Source organism: Lasiosphaeria miniovina, assembly GCF_030549165.1.
Source record: "Lasiosphaeria miniovina strain SMH2392-1A chromosome Unknown B0T26scaffold_7, whole genome shotgun sequence".
NCBI classification, from domain to species: domain Eukaryota; kingdom Fungi; phylum Ascomycota; class Sordariomycetes; order Sordariales; family Lasiosphaeriaceae; genus Lasiosphaeria; species Lasiosphaeria miniovina.
This window is the reverse complement of record NW_026848226.1, coordinates 3,651,139-3,676,324: the sequence shown is the minus strand read 5'-3', so window position 1 is coordinate 3,676,324 and position 25,186 is coordinate 3,651,139. Positions and strand designations below refer to the sequence as shown.

General features: G+C 56.1%; 8 protein-coding genes across 8 annotated transcripts; 4 read left to right on the top strand and 4 right to left on the bottom strand.

The window, feature by feature from the left end:
- Nucleotides 1-444: 444 nt before the first annotated feature.
- On the top strand, nt 445-4,007 carry B0T26DRAFT_481790 (uncharacterized protein). The gene is made up of 2 exons (XM_060435276.1): nt 445-452; nt 515-4,007. Exon 2 carries the CDS (start codon nt 684-686, stop codon nt 3,789-3,791), a length of 3,108 nt encoding a protein of 1,035 aa, XP_060292074.1. The 5' UTR covers nt 445-452; nt 515-683; the 3' UTR covers nt 3,792-4,007.
- A 107-nt stretch (nt 4,008-4,114) lies between these two features.
- On the bottom strand, nt 4,115-5,334 carry B0T26DRAFT_744056 (uncharacterized protein; the record flags this gene model as incomplete). Its single annotated transcript, XM_060444350.1, has 3 exons — nt 4,115-4,786; nt 4,991-5,132; nt 5,327-5,334. 3 exons carry the CDS (start codon nt 5,332-5,334, stop codon nt 4,115-4,117), a joined length of 822 nt encoding a protein of 273 aa, XP_060292073.1.
- A 1,459-nt stretch (nt 5,335-6,793) lies between these two features.
- On the top strand, nt 6,794-7,833 carry B0T26DRAFT_756386 (uncharacterized protein; the record flags this gene model as incomplete). The annotated part of the gene is made up of 3 exons (XM_060446086.1): nt 6,794-6,895; nt 6,976-7,179; nt 7,231-7,833. The coding sequence occupies 3 exons, from the start codon at nt 6,794-6,796 to the stop codon at nt 7,831-7,833; spliced, it is 909 nt and encodes a 302-aa protein (XP_060292072.1).
- Nucleotides 7,834-9,128: 1,295 nt separating this feature from the next.
- On the bottom strand, nt 9,129-11,713 carry B0T26DRAFT_728775 (P-loop containing nucleoside triphosphate hydrolase protein). The gene is made up of 3 exons (XM_060442921.1): nt 11,511-11,713; nt 10,717-11,404; nt 9,129-10,637 (listed from the first exon to the last, which is right to left on the bottom strand). Exons 1-3 carry the CDS (start codon nt 11,535-11,537, stop codon nt 9,178-9,180), a joined length of 2,175 nt encoding a protein of 724 aa, XP_060292071.1. The 5' UTR covers nt 11,538-11,713; the 3' UTR covers nt 9,129-9,177.
- A 138-nt stretch (nt 11,714-11,851) lies between these two features.
- On the top strand, nt 11,852-13,604 carry B0T26DRAFT_790530 (origin recognition complex subunit 6-domain-containing protein). The gene is made up of 2 exons (XM_060446849.1): nt 11,852-12,260; nt 12,327-13,604. The coding sequence occupies exons 1-2, from the start codon at nt 12,079-12,081 to the stop codon at nt 13,510-13,512; spliced, it is 1,368 nt and encodes a 455-aa protein (XP_060292070.1). The 5' UTR covers nt 11,852-12,078; the 3' UTR covers nt 13,513-13,604.
- Nucleotides 13,605-13,831: 227 nt separating this feature from the next.
- Nucleotides 13,832-15,254, bottom strand: B0T26DRAFT_744051 (uncharacterized protein; the record flags this gene model as incomplete). Its single annotated transcript, XM_060444349.1, has 4 exons — nt 13,832-14,607; nt 14,691-14,921; nt 15,092-15,112; nt 15,233-15,254. The coding sequence occupies 4 exons, from the start codon at nt 15,252-15,254 to the stop codon at nt 13,832-13,834; spliced, it is 1,050 nt and encodes a 349-aa protein (XP_060292069.1).
- A 3,438-nt stretch (nt 15,255-18,692) lies between these two features.
- Nucleotides 18,693-20,319, top strand: B0T26DRAFT_756382 (uncharacterized protein; the record flags this gene model as incomplete). Its single annotated transcript, XM_060446085.1, has 2 exons — nt 18,693-19,136; nt 20,218-20,319. 2 exons carry the CDS (start codon nt 18,693-18,695, stop codon nt 20,317-20,319), a joined length of 546 nt encoding a protein of 181 aa, XP_060292068.1.
- A 263-nt stretch (nt 20,320-20,582) lies between these two features.
- B0T26DRAFT_481581 (ubiquitin elongating factor core-domain-containing protein) lies at nt 20,583-24,520 on the bottom strand. Its single transcript, XM_060435274.1, has 5 exons — nt 23,848-24,520; nt 23,379-23,787; nt 23,109-23,322; nt 21,648-23,047; nt 20,583-21,593 (listed from the first exon to the last, which is right to left on the bottom strand). Exons 1-5 carry the CDS (start codon nt 24,179-24,181, stop codon nt 20,708-20,710), a joined length of 3,243 nt encoding a protein of 1,080 aa, XP_060292067.1. The 5' UTR covers nt 24,182-24,520; the 3' UTR covers nt 20,583-20,707.
- Between the last annotated feature and the right edge of the window lie 666 nt (nt 24,521-25,186).

Here is a 25,186-nt window from a genome sequence, read left to right as displayed (position 1 = left end):
CCTACGGATTTCAGTGTCACTTTCAAGTCCGTCACAACGGTCTCGGGCTGCAACACGGGCTGTACGTGTCGAGGAAAGAGGCGGCCTGCTGATAGACCTTTTAGATATTCGCAATAGATTTTTACCAAATTTACCTCACCTACAACATATTTCTTCCCTTTCTCCGTTTCTAACCTTTTCCTGCTTGCATCGTGTTGTCAAGAGTTTCCATTGCAAGGACGGGCAAACGACCTGAAAATAGGTCTACTTCCACTTACCTTTAGGTAACGTCGCCCCACCGAACCAACATTAAGCTACAGGGTCATCCTCCCCTTACCACCAACCCTCTTCAACCCACCCACCCACCTACCCCAAAGCGAAGCTGGCGTCCGTCCGTGATTCCGCAAACCAATGACGCAACTACATGCGACAGCTTCCCAACTTGATTCTCAAGAGCACTTAATTTACCAACAGTAAGAGCCGCTTCTTTCCCAATTGCATGCTGTGATGGTTCGTAGATCTAAATTGTAAACAGGACCCCGCAACCTGCTGCCTATTCCGGTTGTTAGCGGGTTGATTGCCCAACCCCAACTTGCCCTGCCTCCTCCGCGCAGGCCGCCCGCCGTTCTCGACTCGCCCTCCTTCGGCCTGCTGCATCGCCCGGACCTCCAACATAGAAGCACGCAGATCGGAGGCCGAACGAGATGGTGACCCGAAAGCCGCTTCCTGAGAGCGCCGCCGCCGCAAGCCAAGCCAAAGCTGCGCAGCGGCGAGATGGGGGGAATGACCAACAAAACCGCTGGTCCTCGACTACTGGCTCTGAGCAAGATGCGATCTGGGGCGACCAACCGACGCAGCACCTGCATGGAGATGGTGTCAGCGCTGGGGGTCCTACCGCAGGTGACAATGCGCCAGAGCCTTTAAGGCCCGGCGCGCCCGGCGCGCCCGGCGCAAATTACACTGGTCTAGGAGAAGAGTACAATATATGGGCTAGCGACGTAACTAAACTACCAACAACGGCCGGTGATGGCGGGCTAGGCGGCGGTGACAGAGTGCCCGAGGTTTTGCGGCCTGGTGGTGGCCAAAGACAGCATGCTGGTCCTACGACAACTAAGAACGAGGAGGGGCATGATATTGATCGAGTACCGACTATCCTCAGACCCGGCGCCGGGGGGCTGAAACCAGAGACGAACCCGTTCAAGCGCAAGATGTCGCTGAGCGCCTCTGGCGCGAGCAGTCAGGAGGATCTGGGCAGACAATCTGCACCACAGACAGCGGCCCCGCCGTTACCTCCTCTACCCGTGGATGCGTTCGCGCAGCTCAATGTGTCAGAGACGAGTAACAACCCTTGGCAACCAGCTCTAGGTGATAAGAAGACCGCAACGCCACAACCACCCCCGATTCCTGCGACCTCTGAGGATGGCATTTGGCATTCCGCCAAGCCTTCACGAGAGACTACCCCCGGCCCGACGTCAAACTCGCCTGCTCTGCTGTCTCTGCCCTCCGAGGAGGGGTCGGCCGGCTGGGAAGACGAGGAGTCCCGAAAAGCGGCACCGCCTGCGCTTCTCCTTCCCTCGCCAGACGAGAACGTTCTTGAGGATTCACATGCATGGGACGATCTAGGGACCATAGACAAGGGGAAAGGGCCCGCCCAAGTCCCGCCACCCGCCCCGAACGCCGGCCAAACAGATGACTGGAATCTCATTGACGTGGACACGCCTCCCGGCCCGCTGTCCAAACAGAGCACGTGGGAAAACTTTAACGATGAAGAAGGAGCAGCTCCGACGCGCTCACCCGGCCTGCCGGAGCAAAAGCCGCTACCGGTAATACCGCCGATGCGACAGGAAGAAGCTCCACCGCAGCCTCCCCCGCGCCCTGCTGCCAAATCGGAAACATACCAGATCAAGAACATCAACTGGTTTGACGTGACGGCCGCTAAGAATCCAAGAACCTCGCCCATCCTTGTCCAGAATGCGAATGGGCCGTGTCCGCTTGTTGCGCTTGTAAACGCGCTCAGCCTGACTACGCCCGCAGATAAGACAAATACGGCGCTTGTTGAGACGCTCTGGTCTCGGGAACAGGTCAGCCTTGGGTTGCTACTCGACGCCGTGTTTGACGAGCTCATGTCAGAACGGCGGACGAATTCCGAGGTCGCCCTTCCAGATGTTGGCGAGCTTTACAACTTCCTCAAGGGCCTTCACACGGGCATGAACGTGAACCCGCGATTTATTCCCGCTCCCGAGGTTGTCAACTCGTTCAAGCGCACATCTCTCAGTCATCTCCATCCAACAGAAAGAAGTGACGTTACAATTCCTGGCACTTTTGAGGCCACCAAGGAGATGGCTCTTTATGCAACTTTCTCCATCCCCCTTATTCACGGATGGCTACCCGCAAGAGAGGAAGACGTCTACGATTCATTTGTACGGCAGGCGACGTCCTACGAAGATGCTCAAAATCTACTCTTCCGAGAGGAGGAACTTGAGGAGAAGCTCAGCAGCGATCACCATCAGGGCCTCACCGAGGACGAGCAGCAGATTTACCAAGATATTCTTACCATTAAGTCGTTTCTGAGTATATCAGCAACCCAGCTCACGCCCTGGGGCCTCGACGTCATCAGGCAGTCAATGAAGCCCGGCTCGGTGGCCATTCTCTTCCGAAATGACCATTTTTCGACGCTTTACAGGCACCCGCAGACCCTCGAGCTTCTTACTCTAGTTACCGATGCCGGGTATGCAAGCCATGCCGAGGTTGTGTGGGAATCGTTGGTAGACGTTAAGGGCGAGCACGCGGAATTTTTCTCGGGGGATTTCCGCCTCGTTGGAGGGGCTTCGCATTCCCAACAGTCTGGAGGCCAGGTAGCGTCGCCGGCTCGCCACTCAAGCGGTGATGGTTGGCAAACAGTGCAAGGTCGCCAAGGACGGAGTCAGCCGACTTCGAGCCAGGCAGAGCCAAGCGGCGTTTCCGCACCTCCATCTCGTGAACAAGAGGACCGGGACCTAGCGCTGGCAATGCAGCTTCAGGAGGAGGAGGACGAGCGCCATCGTGTGGAGCAAGACCGCCGCCGCAGAGAAAGCATGCTCTCTGAGCAGTTTATCGAGCAGCAGGGGCGTCCTACTCCAGCCGGTCCTCATGATGGACGAGAGGGCGGTAGACGTGGCGGCAGCGATGGCGCCAACGCCGCTGTCGCCGGACGGGGCGCCAACGCTAATGGCCGCGGGGGCTCGCGCACGTCCTTGTCGTCAGCCACGACGGCCCCAACAGGTCGACGCAGCTCTAGCACTACGAATATTCCCCTAAGTGCAATCACGACAACTGCAACGGCCACTTCTCAGTCGTCGAGCACTTCCGCACGCGGTAACGCGCGAGGTGGCGGTGCCAGCCCAGCTGCCGCTAGAACCAGGCCGACGGTCCAGACTGTCCGGTCTCTAATTCCGCCACGCGCGCAACCTTTGAACCGTGGACCTGAGGACGGGCTTGACGACGCGCCGCCGAGCTACGAGCAGGCGGCTAAGGCGACGGCCTATGTCCCGCCCGCCGGCAGCCCTCATCACCCAGCGAGCAGCCCCCGACACGATGTTGCAGGCGGCCCGCCGTCTGCGTCTGGTCTAGCGCCGCCGTCCCTCTTCCCAGTAGGCCAATCGCCTGCCTCTAGCGCACCACCAGCTTTTACGCCCCAGAGGACAGGCAGGCCCCCGGCGGGGTACCCAGGATCTAGCGGGAATGTTCAGGGTCGATATCGACAGGGAGTTCCTCCGGCTGGGGCAGCAGCGGCAAGTTCATCAAGTCGGGATCGGGACTGTGTTGTGATGTGACGCGTGATATTTTATGAAGGCGATGCCTAAGCATGCGGCCCTAGCGGGACTTGTGTCTTGTGGCAGGTATTGCGAACGACACATTCATGAAGCATGGGCTGGGAATTGTTCTATCATCAAATAGAAGCGGTTGTTTATTTTTGTTTCTAGTTAGATTTTGAGAGTCTCTTTTGAGTATCTCGGCATTCCCTAAAGTTATACGGTTTGCATCACTGGCGGGGGGTTTTAGTGGTCGGGTATTCGTCGATCTTGGTATCGACAGGAACAATGGAATTAAAACGGAGAGCTACACCTTAGATGTGCATATGGAACTGCCAGCCTACCTACACTGCCCGGTAGACTCCAAACCTGACTTTGATCCAGTCGTCGCCGTCCTCGACGTCCATCTCGGTCCTCCAGCGCGTCCCCGTGGCCTCGCCCACCTCGCCCCACATGTCCCTCCAGCTCGCCGAGTCGAGCACATATTTCTCCCACCCGTCAACCTTGGGCCCGCCGTTCTGCCCAAAGATCACGGCCCGCGCATTGTCCCGCCGCAGAAACCCCACCATTCGCTTCGCCGCGCGCACTTGGCCCGCCCGCTCAAACAGATGGAAGAAGAACGACGCGTACACGATGTCGATCTGCCCTCGGAACCGCGAGTCGAGCGGCGAGCTGCCGTCTGCTAGCATGTCCCCCGCCACAAACGCCGCTGCTCCGTCCCCGCCCGTCATGCGCTCCCGGTCGCCGAACAGCTCGTACCCGATCTCGAGGAACCCCGCGTGCAGGTCCGTCCCGAACAACCGTCCACTTGACGATAGTTCTGGATGCGTAAACGCTAGCTGCCGCACCACGTGCCCGACGCCGCAGCCCACGTCGAGAAACGTCTCGCGCGACTCTGGTGCTGCGAGCCGGCGCGCTGCGGCTTGGAAGCGCGCGTCGCTGAGCGTGGCGCCGAGGTCTAGGAAGGCGAAGGTACGGATGCTGCCGTAGGGGAAGACGGCGTGGGATTTTTGGCGCTTTGGTATGTGAGTGGAGGTGTTAGTTCTTCTCATCTTTGGCAGTCCCCCCCCCCTTTTTGTGTTTTCCTCTTCTTCAAGCTGAGCCAGGTCAAGTCGTGTCACATGCAGCGCGTGTTGAGCAAACAGGTGAGGAACTCGGCACCTAGCTAGGAACAGTGTAGAGAACACGAGGGATGTGGCATGGGCTGGGTAGGTAGTTACAATGTCATAGAGCAGGCTGTCGACCTCGTTCGGCGGCACGCCACTGTAGCCTTCGAGGATGCGGCGGACGGGGCCGAGTTCCGGAGGGATCCCCGGCGGGAATTCCGGCGCCGCATTGCCGCTGCTGCTGCTGCTGCTGCTGCTGCTGCTGTTGTTGTTGTTGTTGTTGTTGTTGTTATTGTTGTTGTTGTTGTCCGCTTTGCCGGCTGCCACCCGCGGCGAGGCTTGTTCGGGTTCTGGCGGGCTGGTCATTTTAGGTTCATATTGCTTCACGTCGTGTTGTTGTGTGTCATGCTTCGACGAAGAACAAAACAAGACAGCCGTTGTGGTCTTTGCTGCGTCATGTTGTGTCTGTTCATACTACGGTGCATTACTGATCGACTGCTACTTAGTAAACTACCTGCCTTCCTATTTGGGTAGTCCCAGATCTATCGTCAATACAGATTCCGCAAACAAGCAAGACCTTGGCTGTCTCGAGTCTGCTTATCCCGCAAGAAGCCTGTCTCGCGGCGACATGTCGTGGTAGGTTTTCCTTCCGTGCCTCCCTTCGTTAACTATCTGGTGCGTGCCGCTACGAATAACTGCCGACGAGAGAGTAACACCGAGCGGACGAGTGCTGCAACGTCACAGCTCGGCGTTGATATCCCGTCCATGGATGCCTCGATTGTTTCAGCGTGAGCTGTCAAAGCTTGGGGTTGCAGCCGTGTGGTGACGTGACACCGATGTGGCAGGTGGAACCGAGCACATTACACCCCAATCCCTGAATGTTTATTAGCGTGGTACTTGAAGGGAAGGCTTCATCGCAAATAAACCGGCTAATAAAAGGCTTTAAGATTTTTTGTTTTAGAGACCAGACAGGCTTTTGGGATTCTAAAATAGGGATTCTAATAGTTTTTACCTCCCTCTCACCCGGTAGAGGTGTTGAGTGAAGGTGTTGTATACGGGTTTGCCATTGTGTTCCTGTTCTCGGCTAAATTGATACGGCGAAACCCCTTCAGGGCGAGCCGGAAGGCCCCGAAACCTTTTTACAGTAAGTAACACACTGGCTGTAATGTACAAATACAGTACCGTATTCCAGAACCCGGAGGTCGATCCACGGTCCGCTACCAAGGACAGCAGATCAGAGAACGCGGCCCCGTGATTGGCGCTGCCGAGATAAGCTTAGCTTTGCCCGCCAGCTTTGTGGCGGGTTTAGCTGGGGCTTCATTGACATCATTCGTGTTCGTTACCGCCAACGAAATGAATCGCTGCCGCAGAAATGTATCTACAATACAACCACACGCCCACATGCAACTCCATGTGACGGGTTCGTAAACCCTTCCTCCTCTTCCCTTTCTCGCGCTTTGCCCTCGTTTCCTGGCCTGGCTGTTACCAGTGATCCATCCTCTCCGTGACCGTGTATAAGACGAACGGGGTTTCAACATGAATTAGTACAGTACCTCGAATCGGCATACATATCTCCGTAACAGGGCCAAAACACCCGCTTAGCGCCCATTCCACCGCGTCACCCAAGCGGCCGCCAGAATATATACCCATTTGGGCCTCATACGCAGTAGACTGAGGCTCGGTTCAGAGCTCGCATCCAGCAAGCGCCACTCAGCAGAGTCCAGGGACAGGGAAATTGCAGACTACGCTGGTCGGACCAACTGCACTATAGAGAGCAGGGGGCACCAACACCGGCAGACACGGAATTGTCCAGCTGGGTCCAGCTGAGGACAGGAGTCTTTGATCTTTCGAAGCTTTCACAAACAAGAAAAACATCACCTTTGTTCTCAACTGCGCTCCTCAACCCCACGGGCGAAAATGAGAGCCCTGTCGACGACGGTAGGGCTTGTTCCCAACTGGTACCCGCCGACGAGGGAAAACTACGACCTGATCATCAGCGTGTGGCAATGGTTTCCAGTGGTATGCCCCCCAATCTCCACCCACTTCCCCTTCTTTTGGGCTTCAACCCGTGGCTGACTTTAATCCCCACCTCAAAAAAGGCGGCCTCGCTGCAGTGGCTAATCTCGTGGTACGGCATGGGCAAGACGTCGGTGGCCAGCCGGCTGAACCTGCCGGGGCGCGTCGGCTGGATGACCATGGAGGCGCCCGGCTTCCTGTCGCTGCTGTACATGATGAACACGCTGTCGGCCCAGCACGGGCTCACGGACCTGCCGTGGCAGAACAAGGTTCTCGCCGGGCTTTTTGTCAGTTCCCTTTTCTTTTTACCAATAAACAAAACACTAACAAATCACCAGGTAATCCACTACAGCTACCGGGCTATCCTGTTCCCGCTGATCCAGCCGTCCATGTCGCCGCTGCACTTGCTGATCTGGCTGTTCGGGCTCTCGTTCCAGGTGGTCAACGGGACGTGCATCGGGGCGTGGCTGGCGGCGTACGGGCCGACGACGCGCGAGGCGTGGGCCGCGCAGCTCTCCCCGTTCCCGACGCTGCAGTTCGCGTCTGGCATCGCCCTGTTCTACGTCGGGCTGGCCGCCAACTACTTTCACGACGACGAGCTGCGCGAGATCCGCCGCCGCGAGATAGCGCGCCAGGCCCGCCTTGCCGCCCAAGGGAAGGGTAAGGGTAAGGGTAACGGTGGTGCTGCAGAGAAGCACTACGAGATCCCCCAGGCCGGCCTCTTCAAGATCATGCTGTACCCGCACTACTTTGTCGAGTGGGTCGAGTGGCTCGGCTTCTGGATCGCCGCCGGCTGGTCCTCGGCTCCGGCCCGCTGCTTCCTCGTCAACGAGATCGCCGCCATGCTCCCCCGCGCCGTCAATGGCAAGCAGTGGTACATTGAGAAGTTCGGCGCCGACAAGATCAAGAAGAAGTGGGCCGTCATTCCCGGCGTGTGGTGACGTTCCTGCCGTGTCTCAGAGACATCTCGGAAACACGCTCAGAGTCTCAGATGCACGCTCTCTTAGAACCGTACCCTCTTAGAACCGTACCCTCTTAGAACCGTGCCGCTTCAAGTCTGAGCGAGCTTGCGGTGAAGCCGACTCAGCTCTCAATACGATATGGTTGGGCAGAAAACCCCTCTGGAGCGACACCTACCGTGGTCCGGGTTGTCCTCATGGGTGCGGCGTAGGGCAGCAACCTAGTAGCAAAATTAATTAATATAAACCCTTCATTAGGGCTGCCCCCGTTCCCAAATAGACTAATAAATAGGTAACTCATCTGCTGCCAGCCTCTCTTCCTGGGCGAGCAAGCATATAAATATAGTCAAGATTGCAAACAATTCCACTCTATTTGTAGCTACCCTCAGGCCGGGAGAAAACCACGCTGTTAGACTTTGTTCTCCGAACTCTTACTAGCACAATTCATGTCACGTTTAAGTAGGACGAGACAAACCACTAAAAGGAGGGAATTTTTATCGGATTTTTCGTTGATAGGGAAAAAAAATGAAAAGCAATAGATTACAATAAAACGCTCTACCCGTGAATGAATGGCCTCAGCTCACCTCCGTCCTTTCTACTCACACACGCAGTCTGGAATAAAAGGACAGAGGAATCCAAGATAAGCAAAGCACCTTAGTAAACATACCCGACGCTAAGCTGTTATTTATGCTGTGCTTTTCGATATCGTGACATTGAGACTCCCGCCTCCGATCTGTCTGCCATTGGCAAGGCAGAATGGAAACCAGAAGCAGCAGACGCTCAATGTTTAAAACTAACCCCCGCCCCGTTGTGGTCCTCCGCTACCTCATAACCCCTTGCCGTCTCCGTTCTCCCTTGCGGTTGCAGGGGGTAGCGGAGGAGCAGGTGGGGCGGTCCCCCCCGGCGCCCCGCCATCCTCCGGCGGCGTGTCACCGGGAAGCGGTGGCGGGAACGGCAGCAACCCAGAAGGCTTGGGGATGGCCATGGGACCCGGCGGCACCGAAATACGATCGGGCAACTTCTCGCCCTGAATAACTTTGGCGACCTCCGACTTGTCCAGGGTCTCATACTCGACGAGTGCCTGGGCTAGAAGATCAAGCTCCTTCCGTTTCGACAGAAGAAGCAGCCGGGCACGCTCGTACGACTCATCAAGCACTTTCTTGACCTCGGACTCCACCATGGCTCTTGTTTCGGAGCTGAGCTGACTGTACTTGCGTATGTACTCGACTGGGCCCAGCTTCTCCGACATGCCTAGCTGAGCCACCATCTGCCACGCTGTTTGCGTAGCCATGTCAAGGTCCTGAATGCATGGTTAGAAGGGACAGACTAGTAGGGAAGATGAAGGCGGGGTTTACTCACGGCGCTGACTCCGCTTGTCACAAGTTCGTTGCCGTACACAATCTCCTCGGCCACCTTGCCACCCATGGCACGGTCGATGGCGCCCATGTAATCCCGGACACTCATGGAATGCTTGTCCATCTCCGGTAGAAAAGACGTGTGGCCAAGGCTTTGGCCGCGCGGGAGAATAGTAACCTTGTACAGTTCGGATGCGGGATCGCGAGCAAAATAGGCGACAAGTGCATGACCGGCTTCGTGATAGGCCGTCATTTCCTTCTCCTTAGGCGAGATAACCATGCTCTTTCTCTCGGCACCCATGAGAACCTTGTCCTTGGCCCAGTCGAAATCCTTCTGCGTGACGGCTTGCGCTTTCATCTTGCTGGCGTGGATGGCGGCTTGGTTGACAATGTTCTCGAGGTCGGCACCCGAAAGACCAGGAGTGCGGCTGGCAATGGCCTCCATGTTAACGTCAGCAGCCGCCTTGATTTTCTTGGCGTGGTGCTTCAGAATGGCGATGCGGCCGCGGACGTCGGGAAGGGAGACAACGACATGGCGATCAAAGCGGCCTGGCCGAGTAAGAGCGTGGTCTAGCGATTCGGGGAAGTTGGTGGCGCCAAGGATAATGACTCCGCTATTTTGCTCAAAGCCATCCATCTCCGTAAGCAGCTGGTTGAGAGTCTGCCGGGCATACGAGGCATCCCTAGAATTGCGACGACCGCCGATAGCGTCCAGTTCATCGATAAAGACAATCGAGGGTGCCTTGGCCTTGGCGGCCGCGAAAAGCTCACGGACACGCTTGGCGCCAACGCCGACGTAGATCTCCTCGAACTCACTGCCCGACATGAAGAAGAACGGGACGCCTGCCTCTCCGGCAACGGCGCGGGCAAGAAGGGTTTTACCGGTACCAGGGGGGCCAACAAGCAAAACACCGGTCGGGAGCCTGCCTCCAAGGTTGGAGAACTTGTCGGGGTTGCGAAGAAAATCAACCAGCTCTTGCAGCTCTTCCTTGGCCTCGTCGCAACCGTGGACATCGGCGAAGCGCGCCTTCTGGTTCTCGGGCTTGGCTTCGGGGCTGTCGAATTTTCCACCAGGACGTTTGATAGAGGTCATGCCTTCAACAGCCATCGTAATAGCCACCAAACTTATGTAGGTGGCAAGTCCGAACCAGAAGAAAAACTTCAACCAACGGAATATGGAAGAGCTGATAGTCTCATCGACGACAACGTGGAGGGGCCCGCTTTTAGTGCCCACCCCTTTGCTCGAAACAGCTATGTTTGCACCGGTGCGTTGAGCAGCGACAGCCTGGCCGACAGCCTGGATCTCAGTCGGCGAGAGTCCACTGGGATGGACACTGGTCTCGGCCTGCGCACCGGCAATAGGTCCTCCTCCCATCATTCTCGAGGCCGCGTGGTAAAATTCAGCTGATTTCTCGTCGGCAGCAAAGCGACCTGTGAGGGGGGAAACAAAGTATTAGCGTACAACGAGCACACGATTCGATACATTTAGGTCAAATAGTGGTTTACGTACCCGACTGATATCGTTCAATGACAATGGCAGGCCTCCTAGCCTTCAACAAACTATCGTAGAACATATTCTGAGCACGGGAATCGTTGACGTCTGAATTCGCCATCTTCTCGAGCCGAGCGAGCATCGTTCTAGATGGTGTGTAAGAATCGCTACCGAAAGAGCGGGATGAGACACGACTAAGCGGGCGCTCTGTCGCCCAGCGAAACGGCTGCACACGACTCGGCTGGTATGAACTCATGAAGCGCAGGCCGGGAAGCGATCCGAGAGGGCGCGGCGACATCAGGGCCGCGTGCGAGCGGCGGAACAGCGGGCTCGCCATGACAAGGGAGCGTGGGGAGGTATTTAACAGTTCCGAGAGCGTATTGATGTTGAGGGACGGGGGTGGCGTAGCTGAAAGGGCGCGAACGAGAGATTGCGGCAAGACAGCGTCTCGAAGGAAGTCCGGGAGCTCCGTCGTCACGTCGGCGATAGGTGGTCCGATGGCGGACAAGGCTTTGGCCGCGTCGTCAGCCACTCCTGGCTGCGTTGCTGATGCGGACCCGCTGCGAACGGATGCAGTCGATGCGTTTCTGCGCTGCGACTGCGACTTTGATTTGGTAGCTGGGGAGGACCAGTGGGCGGCTCTCCACGGAACTATCAGGGTGTTCGCAATCGAGGGCCACAGGTCCGTCGTCGCTGCTGCGACGCTCTGCGAAAAACCAACAAGCTACGTCAGCATGTACGAAGGAGTCGGTATTGGCCGCACAAGCGATGACACCAAGGTTCAGTAGTTAGACGGGCGCAAAAGTTCTTACCGGTAGCCCGCTCGTGTAGAAAGCCATGTTAGCTTCGGCGACATGCCCCCCAGAAGAGAAATGGAAATGCCGATTGTTGAAGGAGTGACGAGCTGTGATGTGATGCAGGGCGGGAGACGTTGAATTGGCCGACTGAGGAATGCGCTACGGCCTAGTGGCTTGGCGGCGACGGGGAGTTTGGTTTGGCCACCACGGCTTTTCCCTTTTCCGCGTGGAGGCAAGTGGCGGTCGAAGCCCAACGAAGCCAACCGTTTGCCGACCCGCCCACATCACGTGCACTCGCGCATCGGCCACCCCTGACTCGCAGTGGCTCGCCGCGATTTTGGAGCATTCGAGGAAGCCAAAGCCATCCGCGTGAGATGAAGCGACTTGATGAACAGGGAAACGGACAAAAATCTCTAGACCGCCAATAATCCCCAACTTAATATCAGCCTTGGGCCATAAAAAGTTGAAAGGAGCATATCCCGATATTACTCTTTTATTTTTGGTTTCTTTGAATTCCGGGCCTTTATCTATTCCTTGTTACTTGAGTGTCCACCGTCAGTCACTCGACAGCTGAGGCGTCACCATGAATCGGTCCATCGAGCTGGCGCTGGTGTCCCTGCTGCCAACGCACAGCGCAACACTGCCACAGCCTCTCTCGGAACTAGCGAGCTCATTGCTGGCGCAGTCTCGGATCCGCGCGAGCACCCTCAAGGCCGAAGAGGAAGTCGCGCGGCCGTACGCCTGCGCCCACATCGCCTGCGACAGGTACTTTCAACCCCCAAACTCATTCAACACCTATCTCATCTCACATCACTAACCTCCCACTCCCAGACTCAAAATCACGCTCAACCTCCCGCCAATCGACCCCCGGCCGCCCATTCCCCCGCGCATCTACAGGCGGCTGTACAACCACCTGGACAAGATCCTGCCGGCCGTCTCGTCGTCCTCGGCCCCCGGCACGCCGAGCCGGACGACACCAGGAAAAGGCAGCATCCGGACGCCGAGCTCGAGGCTGCGCCAGCAGCCGGGACCAGACGGTCAAGCGTCGCCGCTCGGTAGTTCCCCGTCGCGGTCCAGCCACCGCACCCTTGCTACTGCCACCACTAAAGCTGCTACTACTACCATCACCAAAACCGCCCAGACACCGTCGCGCTCGCTCGCGCAGTTCCGCGGGACGCCCGCCTCGCACAAACGCACCCCCAAAGCCACAGCCGCCGACAACCTACCCGCGTGGGTGCGGGCGACAGTGCGGCACCTGATCGCCGCGCTCGGGCCGCCCAGCATCGGCCCCGTGGTGATGGCGGGGATGGAGTCAATCGCGGCGGCGGCGGCCACGCGAGCTGCGCGCGGGCGCCATGCGCGCGACCTTGGTACCGACACTGGCGGCGCCGACGGCTGGGTGCGCGACAACCTGCCCGCGCTGCTAGGCGCGCTGTACCTGTACGTGTGGCGGGCGGTGGAGTGGGCGGGGCGCGAAATGGACGCGGCGGCGTACACGCGCATGCGCCGGAGCGTGGCGGCGGCGCTGGCCGAGGCGCGCCTCGGCAGCGTCTCGGCGGGGAAACAGACTGCTGCTCCCGACGAGGATGACACCAAGGACGAGGACGAGGGCGACGACGACGCGCTGTGGGAGGGCTGGCCCGGCCCCGCCAAGGTCAGCCCCAAGGACCTCGACGCGGCGGCGCTGCGCATCAACAAGCAGGGCTGGCTGGAGCTGGACTGGGCGCGGGGCATCGACGACCTGGTGGCGCGGGGCGAGGCTGCATTGACAGAGGCAGAAGCGCTGGCGGAGGAAGACGAGAACAACAAGCACGAGGCACACGAGACGCTCCAGATCAGGCGGCCAGACACCATGTTCCAGGAGCGCTACGATTACCTCAGTGAGCGCAAGAAACGGGACTATGCCGTCTGGAGGGAGAAGGTCCTCGGGCGCATCCACGAGCTAGAGCGCAGCCACGGCCACGGCGGCGGCCGGACGCCGCGGCGAGATGTGGATGCTATGGATATTGACGAGTGAAAACTCTTGTGCTGATGTTGGGGTTGGTTAGTAGTAACACAGGATACTGTTACGTCTGCGGGATGGGTTATGGACGGCCTGTGATCGAGACTCGGGCACTCGAGGCATTAAAGGAGAGGGCGTTTTGGGAACATGCGGTTGGCTGCTGCTACGCTAAGGACAACCGCGTGCAGGTATGTAGGTAATGGCGTCGACACCGGCCAAGCTAAACAAATACTGCACTCTAAGAGACATAGGTATCACCATTTCTCCAACCTCATGCCGCTCAACCCCTCGCTCCTCCAGTAAAATAAACCATGCGACGGCGCCAGTCCCCCGCTCACGCGCCGTGTTCCTTCAGGCTCTTGATCGTGTCAACAACCGTCTTCTCGAACGGGATCCAGTCGATGCCGAGGAGCTCGGTGGTGGCGGCATTGTCGACCTTGAACCGCTGATCAGCAGGTGGCAGCTTGCCGGGGCCGAGCTGGTCGTCGGACGGCAGGATAGCCGCGTCGGCGGGGAAGTTGCGGCGCACAATGTCGACGATTGCGGCGTTGCTGTACGAGCCGGCGGTGGTGAACAGGCGCTTGCCGCCAGCGGCCGGCAGCTCGAGGCCGGCGCGCACGTGCGCGGCCGCGACGTCGCGCACGTCAACCCAGATCATGGCGGCGCCCGTCGACGGCACTCCGCCAGCCTTCCACTTGCCGCGCAGCAGGTCGAGGAAGCGCTCGTTGCTCGTGTTGAGCCCGTCGAGGCTGGCCAGGTGGTGCGCGACAGGGCCGAACACCATGGGCGGATTGACGGTGACGAGGTCGAACTTGGCGACGCTGTCCGCCGGCGGGGCCGCCACAAAGGCCCACGCGGCGCGCTCGGCCAACGTCTTGGACGCGCGGTACGCCGTCGCCGAACTGCGGTAGATGTCGTCGATTGTCACGGGGTTCCAAGACGCCTCGCTAAACACGGTGGCTGGGTTGGAGATCTTGGGCTCGTCGAGGATGGCCGCGAACGACGACGTCACCACCACGCGCCGCACCGCCGGCGCCGACCGCGCGATGGCCTTCAGGATTCCCGTCGTGCCGATCACAGCCGGGTCGACGAGGTCCTTCTTGGGGTCCGCTGCGGAACGAGAGGTCACAATGAGCAAACCGCGTTTTGTATACACTTTGGTGGGACGCATGGGAAGAGGGAATAAAACGCACAGATCTTGAAGTGGAACGGCGAGGCGGTGTGCAGCACGACCTCGATGCCGGGGATCTTGACCACGTCGTCAAAGGCGTCGAGCCTGGCGATGTCGGGCACGACCACCGTCTGCAGCTCCCCGGCGGCGCTCTTGTCGGCGTAGGCCTCGCGGATCTTGGCGGCCTTGTCCTCGGTCCGCACCGTGGTCACGACGCTGTGGCCCTTGGCGAGCAGCTGCTCCAAGATGTGGGCTGGGGTTGCGTCGCGTCAGCACTCAATATTGCTCCGGGCGTTCGGGTATGCCTCGCGAATCGCGGCTGACTGGCCGTCCGTTTCATCCCGCCCCTACTGCGGGCCCACATCTTTCATGACGGCCGGTGCAAGCAGGGCTCCTCTTCTTGGGAACTCGACGTCAACGTACCGGCGATAAAGCCCGAGCCTCCTGTACAAGGAGTGTCGTGTCAGCTTATTACCACTGTATGTCTTGCAGTGGGACATGATCCCGAGACACTTCGGGTGCCGCTCCTTACTCGAGGAAACGCCGGTACCGGGGCAAGCTCACCTGTCAAAAGCACCTTTGTCATTTTTGCGGCTGTTGCTTGTCTCTGCTGTAGTTTAAATCTCGATGTAGATTAGATTGTGGATATCTCGTCTGTATTGCGTGGCCCGGTTCGATTGCAGAATCAACAAAGCCAAACTCGAGTCACTCGGATTCCCCTGCTGCCTTATATATCAATCTCGGCTGCTGGGGTCAGTATAATTCCTGTGTAGGGCAGGGGCAGTACTGACACACAACGAGCCGCATTCCCGAACTGAGGCAGCTTGCAGCTGTGATTGGGGGGGTAGTTGGGCGTGGACGGACCAGACCCCCCACAAGTTCACAACAACCCCCTCCTCCCTCACCAATCCCAGCATTGGGGGGGGCCGACAGCCCCGCAGCCGGAGGTAGGGGCCGTTAGCGGGAAATACGTCATCCTACCCAGCAGAAACGGGATATCGGCAGGCCCCTTTCTCGCTTATCGCCGCTCATGCCATGTTTAGCTCGGTCGGCGTTAAGAAGGGCCGCCCAGAACCCAGCACCCAGCACGTTGTCGCCGACTCGTCCTCCGATGTGTGGGCTAGCCTAGGGCCGCGGCGTTTCTTCAATGTGGGAAAACCCGATCCTCGCCCGCCGAAGGGCTGTACAGGCACTGTCTGCGGCCTGACCCAGGTCCGGTTCGGAGGGTGGCCCATTGACGAATTGCAAAGACCAATATTCCGTGCTAGCGGCAACTTGATAAGCAGTCGTGCCGTCGGACTCCGGCATCTTCGTGTCCCCACCGGGATCCTCCGCTGCCGATCGGTCCCCTGACTAACGTCATGAATTCCCAAGTCAATATCAGCCCCTGAAATGACTTGTCAGCATGATGTAGAACGAACTCGACCGGCAATTCTGCAGGACGAGCGATGGATCTTGCGCAATATTATTGTTTTGTTGTGTTGTTTCTTTCCGGGTATTGTCGCAGACCAAGCAAGACAAGACGTCGCGTCACAGAATTGACTGTGAGCCGGTGGAATCGGCGCACCTCGTTTCCTTGCTCACAAGGCAAAGAGTTAATAACGTCATGTGGTATTACTTCTATAGTCTTCGCAGAGCATCATCGCGGTATTGTTTTTTGGCTTCACATGTGCATGTACTAGTCCCAGCGGGCCTCTCTGGTCATGTGTGCGTCCAACGGTGATGCTTGGATGGCAGAAACAAAACACAGTGCAAATATTGGTGAATGCGCGCAGTGCGGCGGGACAGACGCAAAAGGAAGTAACGGCGAGGTGAAATGGGATGCGCGGATGGAAGGGAGGTATCTTCAAGTGCAGACCATATAGGGCAGGATTGCAGTACAGTCTTTCAAGTTAGCCCGCCAAGGAGGCGCCTTAGGCCGTATAGCTTAACAGGTTAGAGGTGCGCACGCCCTGCTGCATTCTCGCGACTATGAAAACACGGCCGATGTTCCCCTGCGTGGTGGGGTTCTAACAATGGCCAGTTTTCGTAAGGTAGCCAGTTCGAACCGTGGGTTCGGAGGAGCGCTTGAGCTTTTTGTTTCCCTGCCCTTTATTTCTTTTGGTCCCAAGAAGTGTGCAAAGACCGGTATGGCGTGGCCACTGGTCAGGTTATAATATATGCTGGCCTGGAAACGACGGACGCGTAGTGAGATGACAATCAAGCGGCTTCTGACTTGGGCCAAGCTTGGGTGTTTCGGGTCTGAGATTCCTGGATATCGAGAGATGCCCGCCGTTTACGGGTGTAGTCTCTAGCAAAATCTGGGTTTAGTATCCATGATAGGTCCATGTGACTACGATATTGGTAGAACCGCTCCCGCCTCATCGCTCGGATGGAAAGTACGGTTAGGGCTTGGTACCTAGCATAGAACAGCCAAACCCAGGATGATAATTGGCGTGGTCCTTAAGATGGACAGACAGCAGGGATACTGTTGACTGAGCAGGGTATTTGTAGCGGAAGGGTAGGACTTGTCGCCTCCCTTGGAGATAAATTTCGCGGCCGAGGTTTAAGCCATCGAGAGCTTTCGCGTCCCTAAAATATTTCCTATTGCACGTGACCGAAGTTGACAGCGCATTGAGTTGTCTGTCTAAAAAGGTCTAGAAATATAAGAAAAGAAAACACCCAGACCCTCAGCCTCAGCCTAACATCAAAATGGATGCGCCCGCAGCGACCGCCAGTTTGGACCGATTTACTCTGTTCCCGCGCCCCCTCGGGAGATCCAAGACATGATCTAGATGGAGGCAGCTCGCATTCCACGATTGCTATTTATCGGCCCAGGCTGCCAGAATACCCGACAATACCAACAGCAGCTGAACGACTGCCAGTACCAGCCATTCGACCTCCCGTACCCCTCATTGCTGCGAGTCTGCTGTGCGAGTCGCCAAGTTGCCCTTCCCATCTACTATATTCGCTTCCGGGCCAGAGAGGCAACTTCCGAAATGGTTACCTACATCCTTGCGGGGGATGATAACGTCGTCTACGGCCGTGGCCTTCAGACATCACCGGGGATCTTCATGGATTTTCATTGCTCGGCCCTGGCCTCCACGCCAACAACCCGGACTCCTCGTTGGACATAGTCATCCGCATTCTTCTATTGTACCGCTTGGCACAACTGGGCGATATATTGATTGAGGGGGAATCACTGGCAGATAACTTCGATACTAAGCTCGATGCTGTTTTTTAGGACCAACGTGGACAGCCTGGGTGGTGACCCGAGGGCTGGCATATTCTTCCTCGGAATCAATCCATAAACATGCGTGGATTCGGCGCGATATGGAGTCGAGCGGGGTCAGGAGATGCTCGGAGACGGAAATAGGATATCAGGGCCCATAGGCAGGTGACAGTAAGGTAGCGAGAGGATGTATGTAATCTATCAATCTGTGAGAAGCGACTTGGACTTGTGAAATTTTGAGTGTGAATCCGTAAAAGAATTTACTCGCGGTCGGCAATTGCTCCTCTTTGGGCGACACCTATGTTGGCCGCTGAGGCAGTCTACCTATTTGTACGGTACCTACGAAGTCTTTGACGGTGTGCCGTTATTCCCGCAAACAAAACAGATTCTTGTTGCTTGGCACTCTGGGCAAAAGCTGCTATATGGTCGCAACCCCTACCACAAAGACTCTGTTTGATTTTAGCCCGCTTGAAATAGGCAGGAGCGACGAGAAAGTCCCGCTGCTTCAAGGCAGGCACAGAGCCCGGCACCCTCCACCTTGATCTGCTTGCTTCCTTCAAAGTTCAAACTAAGGCGCCAAAAAATCTATCTGCTTCTCTCCCCAGCTCGACATTTTAATCCACATCCGTCAGAAGCTTGAAATTACATTTAACCCTTCATGACATATTCTTGAAGCGCCGCGCCCAGTCGTGCAAGCTACGTGAGGCAAGTTTCCCATTCCCAGCCCGTTCCACCTGCAAAGGCTATGTCTTGAAGCGTCCTTGGAATTTCGCCCGAGGGAAGCCAACGCTGACTAGACGTGAAAGAAGACCAATGTCGCAGCCAAGCGTCGTCGAGGTGTCATCGCCAGCCGAGTTATCATCGACCGCCCAGGTGGCATCGCCGGACGAGGTGGCATCGATCGATGATGTGGCATCGCCGGACGAGGTAGCATTGCTGACGGAGGCTAGTGCGACCCGATTCACCCGATTCCGGCATCTACCCCAAGAGCTTCAGAACATGGTCTGGAAGGAGGTTGCTCGGATTCCACGGATTCTATACACTGCCACGACTCTCGAGTGGTGCCGGCGGAACAACCTGCCGTGGAACCCCATTGAGCACCTGGAAGACTTCCAATACCAGATAGACTCCCCCGAGCCGCCAGTACTTCGAGCCTGTGTGGCGAGTCGCCAAGTCACTCTTCCATACTACAACATCCGCTTCGAAGCGAGAGACGCATTTGACCGGCTGGTCACGTACATCATGGGAGAGCACGATGTCATGATCTTTTGTTTTCATTGGACGACTAGGGAACTTCCACGAGTCGCAGCGAACAGCCGGATTTTAGTGCTTCCCCGCCGAGTTGAAGTACCTGAAGCGGACACGTCCTTGTTCGATTTGGTGGAGAGGGTGCGAGACGCAGGCGACAGTTGTCAACGTGGAGAAGATATGGCATACTTACTTAGTTGCTTACTTCTTCCAGAAAAAATCTTACTCAGAAAATTTATGGAATTATTAATGATCCTCGCAGGTAAATAGACCTGTGAGAATAACCAAAGCCTGGTAGATAGTTGCTTCATCGGTGGCTAAAGCCTTGCTTCCGATATTAATAGTCCTCTGAGAATTACCGAGACCTAGCAAATTATTTCTGTGGCAGCATGACTGAATCAATGGATCTTCGTGAATCGCCTTACCAAAATCTCATTTCATTACCCATTTCTCCATCACCCACTCACCCCAGCTAACGTACCTTGTCATACTACCTCGAAAGTAAAACCTCCCGCTCAGCCTCGGCTCTGGAACAATTCAGCACACTCGTGGACCGCCTCACTAAATTCTATTTGATCAGGTTCTCATCCCTACATCGCTAACTCGCCGAGTAATTATCATCCTACCTCAAAACTCCGCTCAGCCTCGGCTCAAGAACAATTCGGCATGATACTCGCGGATCTCACGAATCTCAACACATCGCGTCTCAACACATCCTATCTCATTACCCATCTCATTACCCATCTCATTACCCATTTCATCACATATCTCATCACACTTTTACCATTGCCTACCTGAGTTAAATGTACACCAAGTAGTGAGTCATCAGACGGCAATCTACAACAACTACATCCCACGTGATACGACACGATACACAGAGAAACTGTTTTCAGAGAAAAACAAGCAAGTTTCATCGCAACTGAATCTGCTTCTGCTCCGCCAATGTTAGACTACGTCTAGATCAGCCGAGTAGCAGACAAGTGTTACGTATAGGGCCACTTTGGAATGGCGCGTTTACGGGTGTTGATCTACGCCAACAACGGCCTAGTGCTTACATGCTAGAAAGCAGGCATTTTAACTGTCATAACAGGAATTCCCTCAAGAATACATCACATTCTACCCTCTTATTGACCTCGCTGAACGTGACAACAAGTTCAACCACGCAGTCCACACTTCAGAAGAATGGGAATAAGATGAGAGGTATCGAATATGAAACCAGTCATCTGTCAAGTCGCTACCTTTCTCTCACTGTAGTAAGCATCGTGTTTGCCCCCCTTCCAACCCCTTATAACGCCCACTATCAACAATGCAAACGCGCAAAGAAAAAGTAAGCGGGAGAAATCTATCTACCATCGCCCCTCACGGAGTCGTAGGCGGGTCAAGTGGGATGCAATCAACTACTACCGGCTAGCCAATCAGTCATTTGGCCCTGGCTGCTGACGCCATCTCTGCGTTCTGGTCCTGGCACTTAACGGTGGCTTTCCCGCCACTCCTAGAAGAAAAACGCACAATACCTATCCCCCCCCATTCCAGAGGCGGATTGTCAGGATACCACCCTCCAATTTGGATTATTCCAAACCTCACTCCGTAGTGTCCATCGCATCGCCCGCAACTTTAGCCTTCAATTGTGCGGTACGTTCCAGCTTCCAGGCCTCAATCTGGCTGCGCAGAGCCGTATCAGGGACGACGTCGTCGATAGTCATGGGCTGGCGGGTGTAGGGGTCTTTCGGGTCAGACAGCAGATGCTGAACGATGGTAGAGCGGTCAACAACGTGCTTCGAGGGTAGGATGACGGGGTCCGTCATGAGCATGCCCATAATGGGGTCCTCGAACTCGGGAGGCGCGTCGTCAAAGTCGATGTCGGCCTGGTCGATAATCTCCTTGGCTGCCTCAAACTTCTTGCACAGCGCATCCCAAGCAAGTAGTTCCGGCAGCTCTTTCATTTGCTTGCCACGCAAGATTTGCCCAGCTGAAGCCATGGTCGATGGCTTGTAGGAACGACCGTCAGCCGCAACAGCCTCGATAAATGCCGAGCTGGACCCGAGATTCAAGTAGATGTCGACAATCTCCGGAAGAAGCGTTCTTGGGTTGAAATAGTACTTATCCGCGTTCTCCACCTTCAGTGATTTGGACTTGGGGCCCGTGAGGATCTCAAGGTTGTAGTCAAGCATGCCCGCCAGGCGGTGGACGATTTCCGGCATGGTGAATGCCTCGCTCAGTGTGGTGGTGAAGAGCTTCATCATGCCAACCGTCTCATTGACCAGCTGCATAAACGACGTAGCCTGGCCTTCGGCTGTGCGGAGCTCCTCTTCAATCTTTTCGCGGTCTTGTTGTGATAGGGTTCGATCCTTTAGCTTCATCTGCATGTCGTGGATCTTGGGAAATTTGCTTAGACCCTCGTCCAGCACGTATGTGGCGTCGTTCATGAGCATATTGACGAATCGAACAAAGAACGACCGATTTGTCCTATTGAGATTAGTATTGCTGCCTACCTACAAGAAGGAAGCGTAGTGAACTTACTTGCTCGACTGTACCAACTCATTCTTGTACACGTCATTCACCCAGATGCATTTAATGATCTGAAATATCTCATAGCGAATGTTAAATTTGTCATAAAACTGAGAGCTGGCTCCCGTGGACTCGCATTCGATGTAGAACTTCATGATGGCGTGGAGTAGATAGTCATTTGCGAATCGGGTGTTCGTCAAAAGATCGCCCAGTATTCCCTTGCTCAGGTGGTATGCAGGCCAGGTCCCGTGAAACAACAGTGAAACGAGGGACGACTTGAGGTATGGGTTTCGAATGTACTCGGACGATTCCAGGAACGTGATGCAAAGAGCAACCATCTCGTCGCCAACCGCCGAGATGATGACCTGGGGGATGTAGCGGAAAACGAACTTGAAGTTGTCCACAATATCCTGCAAGGCATATTCTGGAAGGCAGCTGAACGCCTCTGGTAGCGATGCGGGTAGAGGAAGACGAAGCGGCTTGTCCGGAGTGTATTCTGTCTGGCTGGCAACCCGGAGCAGCCAGACTGTCACGTATCTCATAAACTGCAGAGACCGGCTCTGCATCTTCTGGTCCAATAGCACGCCCTCAATCGCGAATCTCAGAGCCATCGCCCGTTCTAGGACAGCGGTGTGCCTTTGGAGGGTTTGCTCGAGTATCCGAAGCTGATCTGGTCGGTTAGCCAATTTGGGACGCTCTGCTTCGATCATGGCAAGATTCTTTTCGTAGAACTTGATGTCCTTCTCTAGGTTCTTCATCTTGCTGTTGGCCGCCTCGCTGCCGTAGTGATGAGCAGCAAGGGTCAAGAAGAAAACCTCAGTAATGAAGTTTGACTCGCCATCAATCTTTGTGGCGTAAAACTCATCCGACTCCGACTGGTCGGCATTCAGCTTGGTCTCCTCTTTGATGTCCAGCCGAGGACTCCTTCTGAAGTAGTTGACGTCGATACGGCCAACTTTAGAGAAAGTATTGTCCATAAAGGGCTCGCAAAGGAAGTCGAGAACAACCGTTACATTCATCATAAAACCATCAGATGACACTTCTCTAGGGTCGACCTGGAGAGCTCGCCTCTTGTGGTTGACGTTCATGATGTAAGCGAACCAATCGAGGACTCTATTCTTTGCCTCGGGACTGGCGCGAATAAAAGCATTGATAATGGTTCGGAGGTCAGTCTGATGCGCAGAAAGGCTCATTTGCAGGGCGGTCTGTGATGTCTGGACGCTGCCCTTTTCCATGGTCCTCGGTCCTGCGAAAAAGACCGTAGTGACTTCGGGCTGGAGGGGAGATAGCCGGAAGAACGGACCAAGTAGAGTGTTCTTTTCTATCCCTGGTGCTGATTGCGCCATCTGGAAGGAGGAATGGCCCGCCAACGCCCTCAAGAGAGGCGGAAACCTAGAGTAAGTTGTGAGAGCCTGCAGAAAGCTCTTAGCCGTTATGCTCGCCACGAGTAGATGAACAAGAGCAGTGGCTTACATTGACATAGGGCTTGTAGTCGTCGTTCATGCTGAGGGTAGATAGTTTACTGCTGATGTCCACCATAGCTCTAGTGAACAGCGTCACGATGGAGTCATCGTCGTCGAGGCGGCCCATTGCCTCGGTGAAGAAGTCCATACACAACCCATCTTCACTCTCCACCCGTCGTAAAACGTACGGCACCAATGTGTCATGGTGCGGGTTCGGCTCCCGACTAGCAAAAGGGTTAGTAAGAACGAGTCAATCATGGATGTTTCGTATTATACGTGCCCGAAGAGCTCCGGCATGGTGAGGGCGAAGATGCAGTTGCTGAAACACAGCCGCTTTGCCTCCTTCAAGATCTCCTCCTTCTGGGGGGCAGGACCGCGGAGAACCTTAAGCGCACGCGTGACGCGCTTCCAGCAGGGGAGGAGGTAGTCGAGCAGGGGTTTGTCGCGTGGAAACGCCGTGGCGCCCTCCATTATGGCCTCCTCGACGCGGTCGAGCGACAGCTTCAAGGGCAAGCCGTCGTTTGCCAGGTCCTCGCTTAGGGCTGGCAGGAAGGTGAGCTTGTGGCCGATGCTGCCTACCGTACGGCTCGGGTCGGCCGAGATGCGGAATACCGTTTCGAGTAGACGGTTGGTGTAGTCCTCGATAGGCTCGTCCTTGGCCGGAGTGTGCTTCTGGGGCGGCGGGGTGCCTGGATAGTCATCAATCTCTGAGACTCGTCTCTTTCGAGGGAGTTCGCCACTCGTGGTACCTGCTACGCTCTTCGGCGCCCCCGGGGCCGGCGAGATGGTTATCTGTGTTCGCTTTCCTTTTTCGGCCTCTATCCTGCCCTGATCTGTAGCCTTTGGCGAGCTCGGGGTTACCGCCGCCGCCGCAGTAGCAGCACTAGATGTCTCGGGTTTCGCAAGCGTCGGAGAAGCTACCGATGACGAGGGAACTACGCCAAGCTTCGCCATTCGCCTCTGCCGTATCTGCGCCATGGTTTCCTCGTCGGGGGCGTCGGGCGTTGTCTGTGCAGGCGGTGCAGGGGGTGTGGGCTGCTCAGCCGGAGTCTCGGGCTCGACGGATTGCTCGTTCGGATCCATCTTCTCGGTGGCCGCTAGGAGTAGTGAATGAAGACGCCTCAGAAGCGAACGACAGGGCCGAGAGATGTCGAGATAGAGAAAATAGCCCAGAGGTAAGGCTGTGGTTGTGGAGGAGGTTAAGGTTGCCTGGGGCCTGGATTAAACCATGGTGGGGTTGAGGACAGCTGGGGAAGGGCCCCTAGGTTGCGCAACTCCAGGCTTCGCTTCGTTGGAGCCTGGTGTGAACAGGGCTGAAGTCCACTGCTAGTGTGGCGGGCAGACCTTAAATTGGATACTCGCACCTGATTCGCCAGCGCGCAAGAGAACAGAACCTCGCAGAACTGGGAAGGGGACTCGGAGCAAGGCTTCATTAATAAGCTCTTAAGCCCAGATTTGTGCCTGAAAACCGACAAACTTTGGCCACCTAGAAAGCTTGTTATTTTTCGAGTGTGGTCAAATTTCCTTGTTGGCAAACTCGTCTGTTGCAGTGTTGTTGATGGACAGGGTGGATGAGCCAGGCACTGCACCACACACAAAGCAGTCATGCAAGAGGCAACGGAACAATTAGTAATGCAGTTCTAGAAATAAGACAAAACATTCGCAATGCGGTGAGGACGAGGGTTATAGGTTGGACAATACGAGACTAGGACCTCCGCTACATGTAAATGCAGTGATAGATTCAGGCTCTCGACCTGGACCTTTAGGTAGGTGATGGCTCGGTTATCATTTGGGTATGAATACGGATACCGAGGGTAGAATTACAGGTATGGCCCGACATCGGAACCCAAGCAACGTACTGCCGCGAGCCCTCGAGGCAAGACAACAAACACTCGTCAGTTTCACCAAAACAGAACCCCAATGCTTCAACTCTAGGGTAGCGTCCAAGAGGAATCCGAATAAAACAAATATACGCCAATGTTTCTCCTTGCGGAGGACCTAAGTGTGTATGCCCGCCGTCCATTGTCTCATCTCCCAGCTGGCCACGCAGACTGACTTGTACGAGAGCCGAAATCACGATATCCATGG

Excerpts from the sequence above, each read along its gene's own strand:
- B0T26DRAFT_790530 (XM_060446849.1), top strand. The coding sequence starts at position 12,079 with ATGAATCGGTCCATCGAGCTGGCGCTGGTGTCCCTGCTGCCAACGCAC. Across the intron at positions 12,261-12,326 it reads GCCCACATCGCCTGCGACAG|ACTCAAAATCACGCTCAACC; the intron begins GTACTTTCAACC and ends TCCCACTCCCAG.
- B0T26DRAFT_728775 (XM_060442921.1), bottom strand. The coding sequence starts at position 11,537 with ATGGCTTTCTACACGAGCGGGCTACCG. Across the intron at positions 11,405-11,510 it reads TCTACACGAGCGGGCTACCG|AGCGTCGCAGCAGCGACGAC; the intron begins GTAAGAACTTTT and ends GGTTTTTCGCAG. Across the intron at positions 10,638-10,716 it reads CATTGAACGATATCAGTCGG|GTCGCTTTGCTGCCGACGAG; the intron begins GTACGTAAACCA and ends CCCCCCTCACAG.
- B0T26DRAFT_481581 (XM_060435274.1), bottom strand. The coding sequence starts at position 24,181 with ATGGATCCGAACGAGCAATCCGTCGAGCCCGAGACTCCGGCTGAGCAG. Across the intron at positions 23,788-23,847 it reads GGCGCCGAAGAGCGTAGCAG|GCACCCCGCCGCCCCAGAAG; the intron begins GTACCACGAGTG and ends ATGACTATCCAG. Across the intron at positions 23,323-23,378 it reads ACCATGCCGGAGCTCTTCGG|TCGGGAGCCGAACCCGCACC; the intron begins GCACGTATAATA and ends CCCTTTTGCTAG.
- B0T26DRAFT_481790 (XM_060435276.1), top strand. The coding sequence starts at position 684 with ATGGTGACCCGAAAGCCGCTTCCTGAGAGCGCCGCCGCCGCAAGCCAA.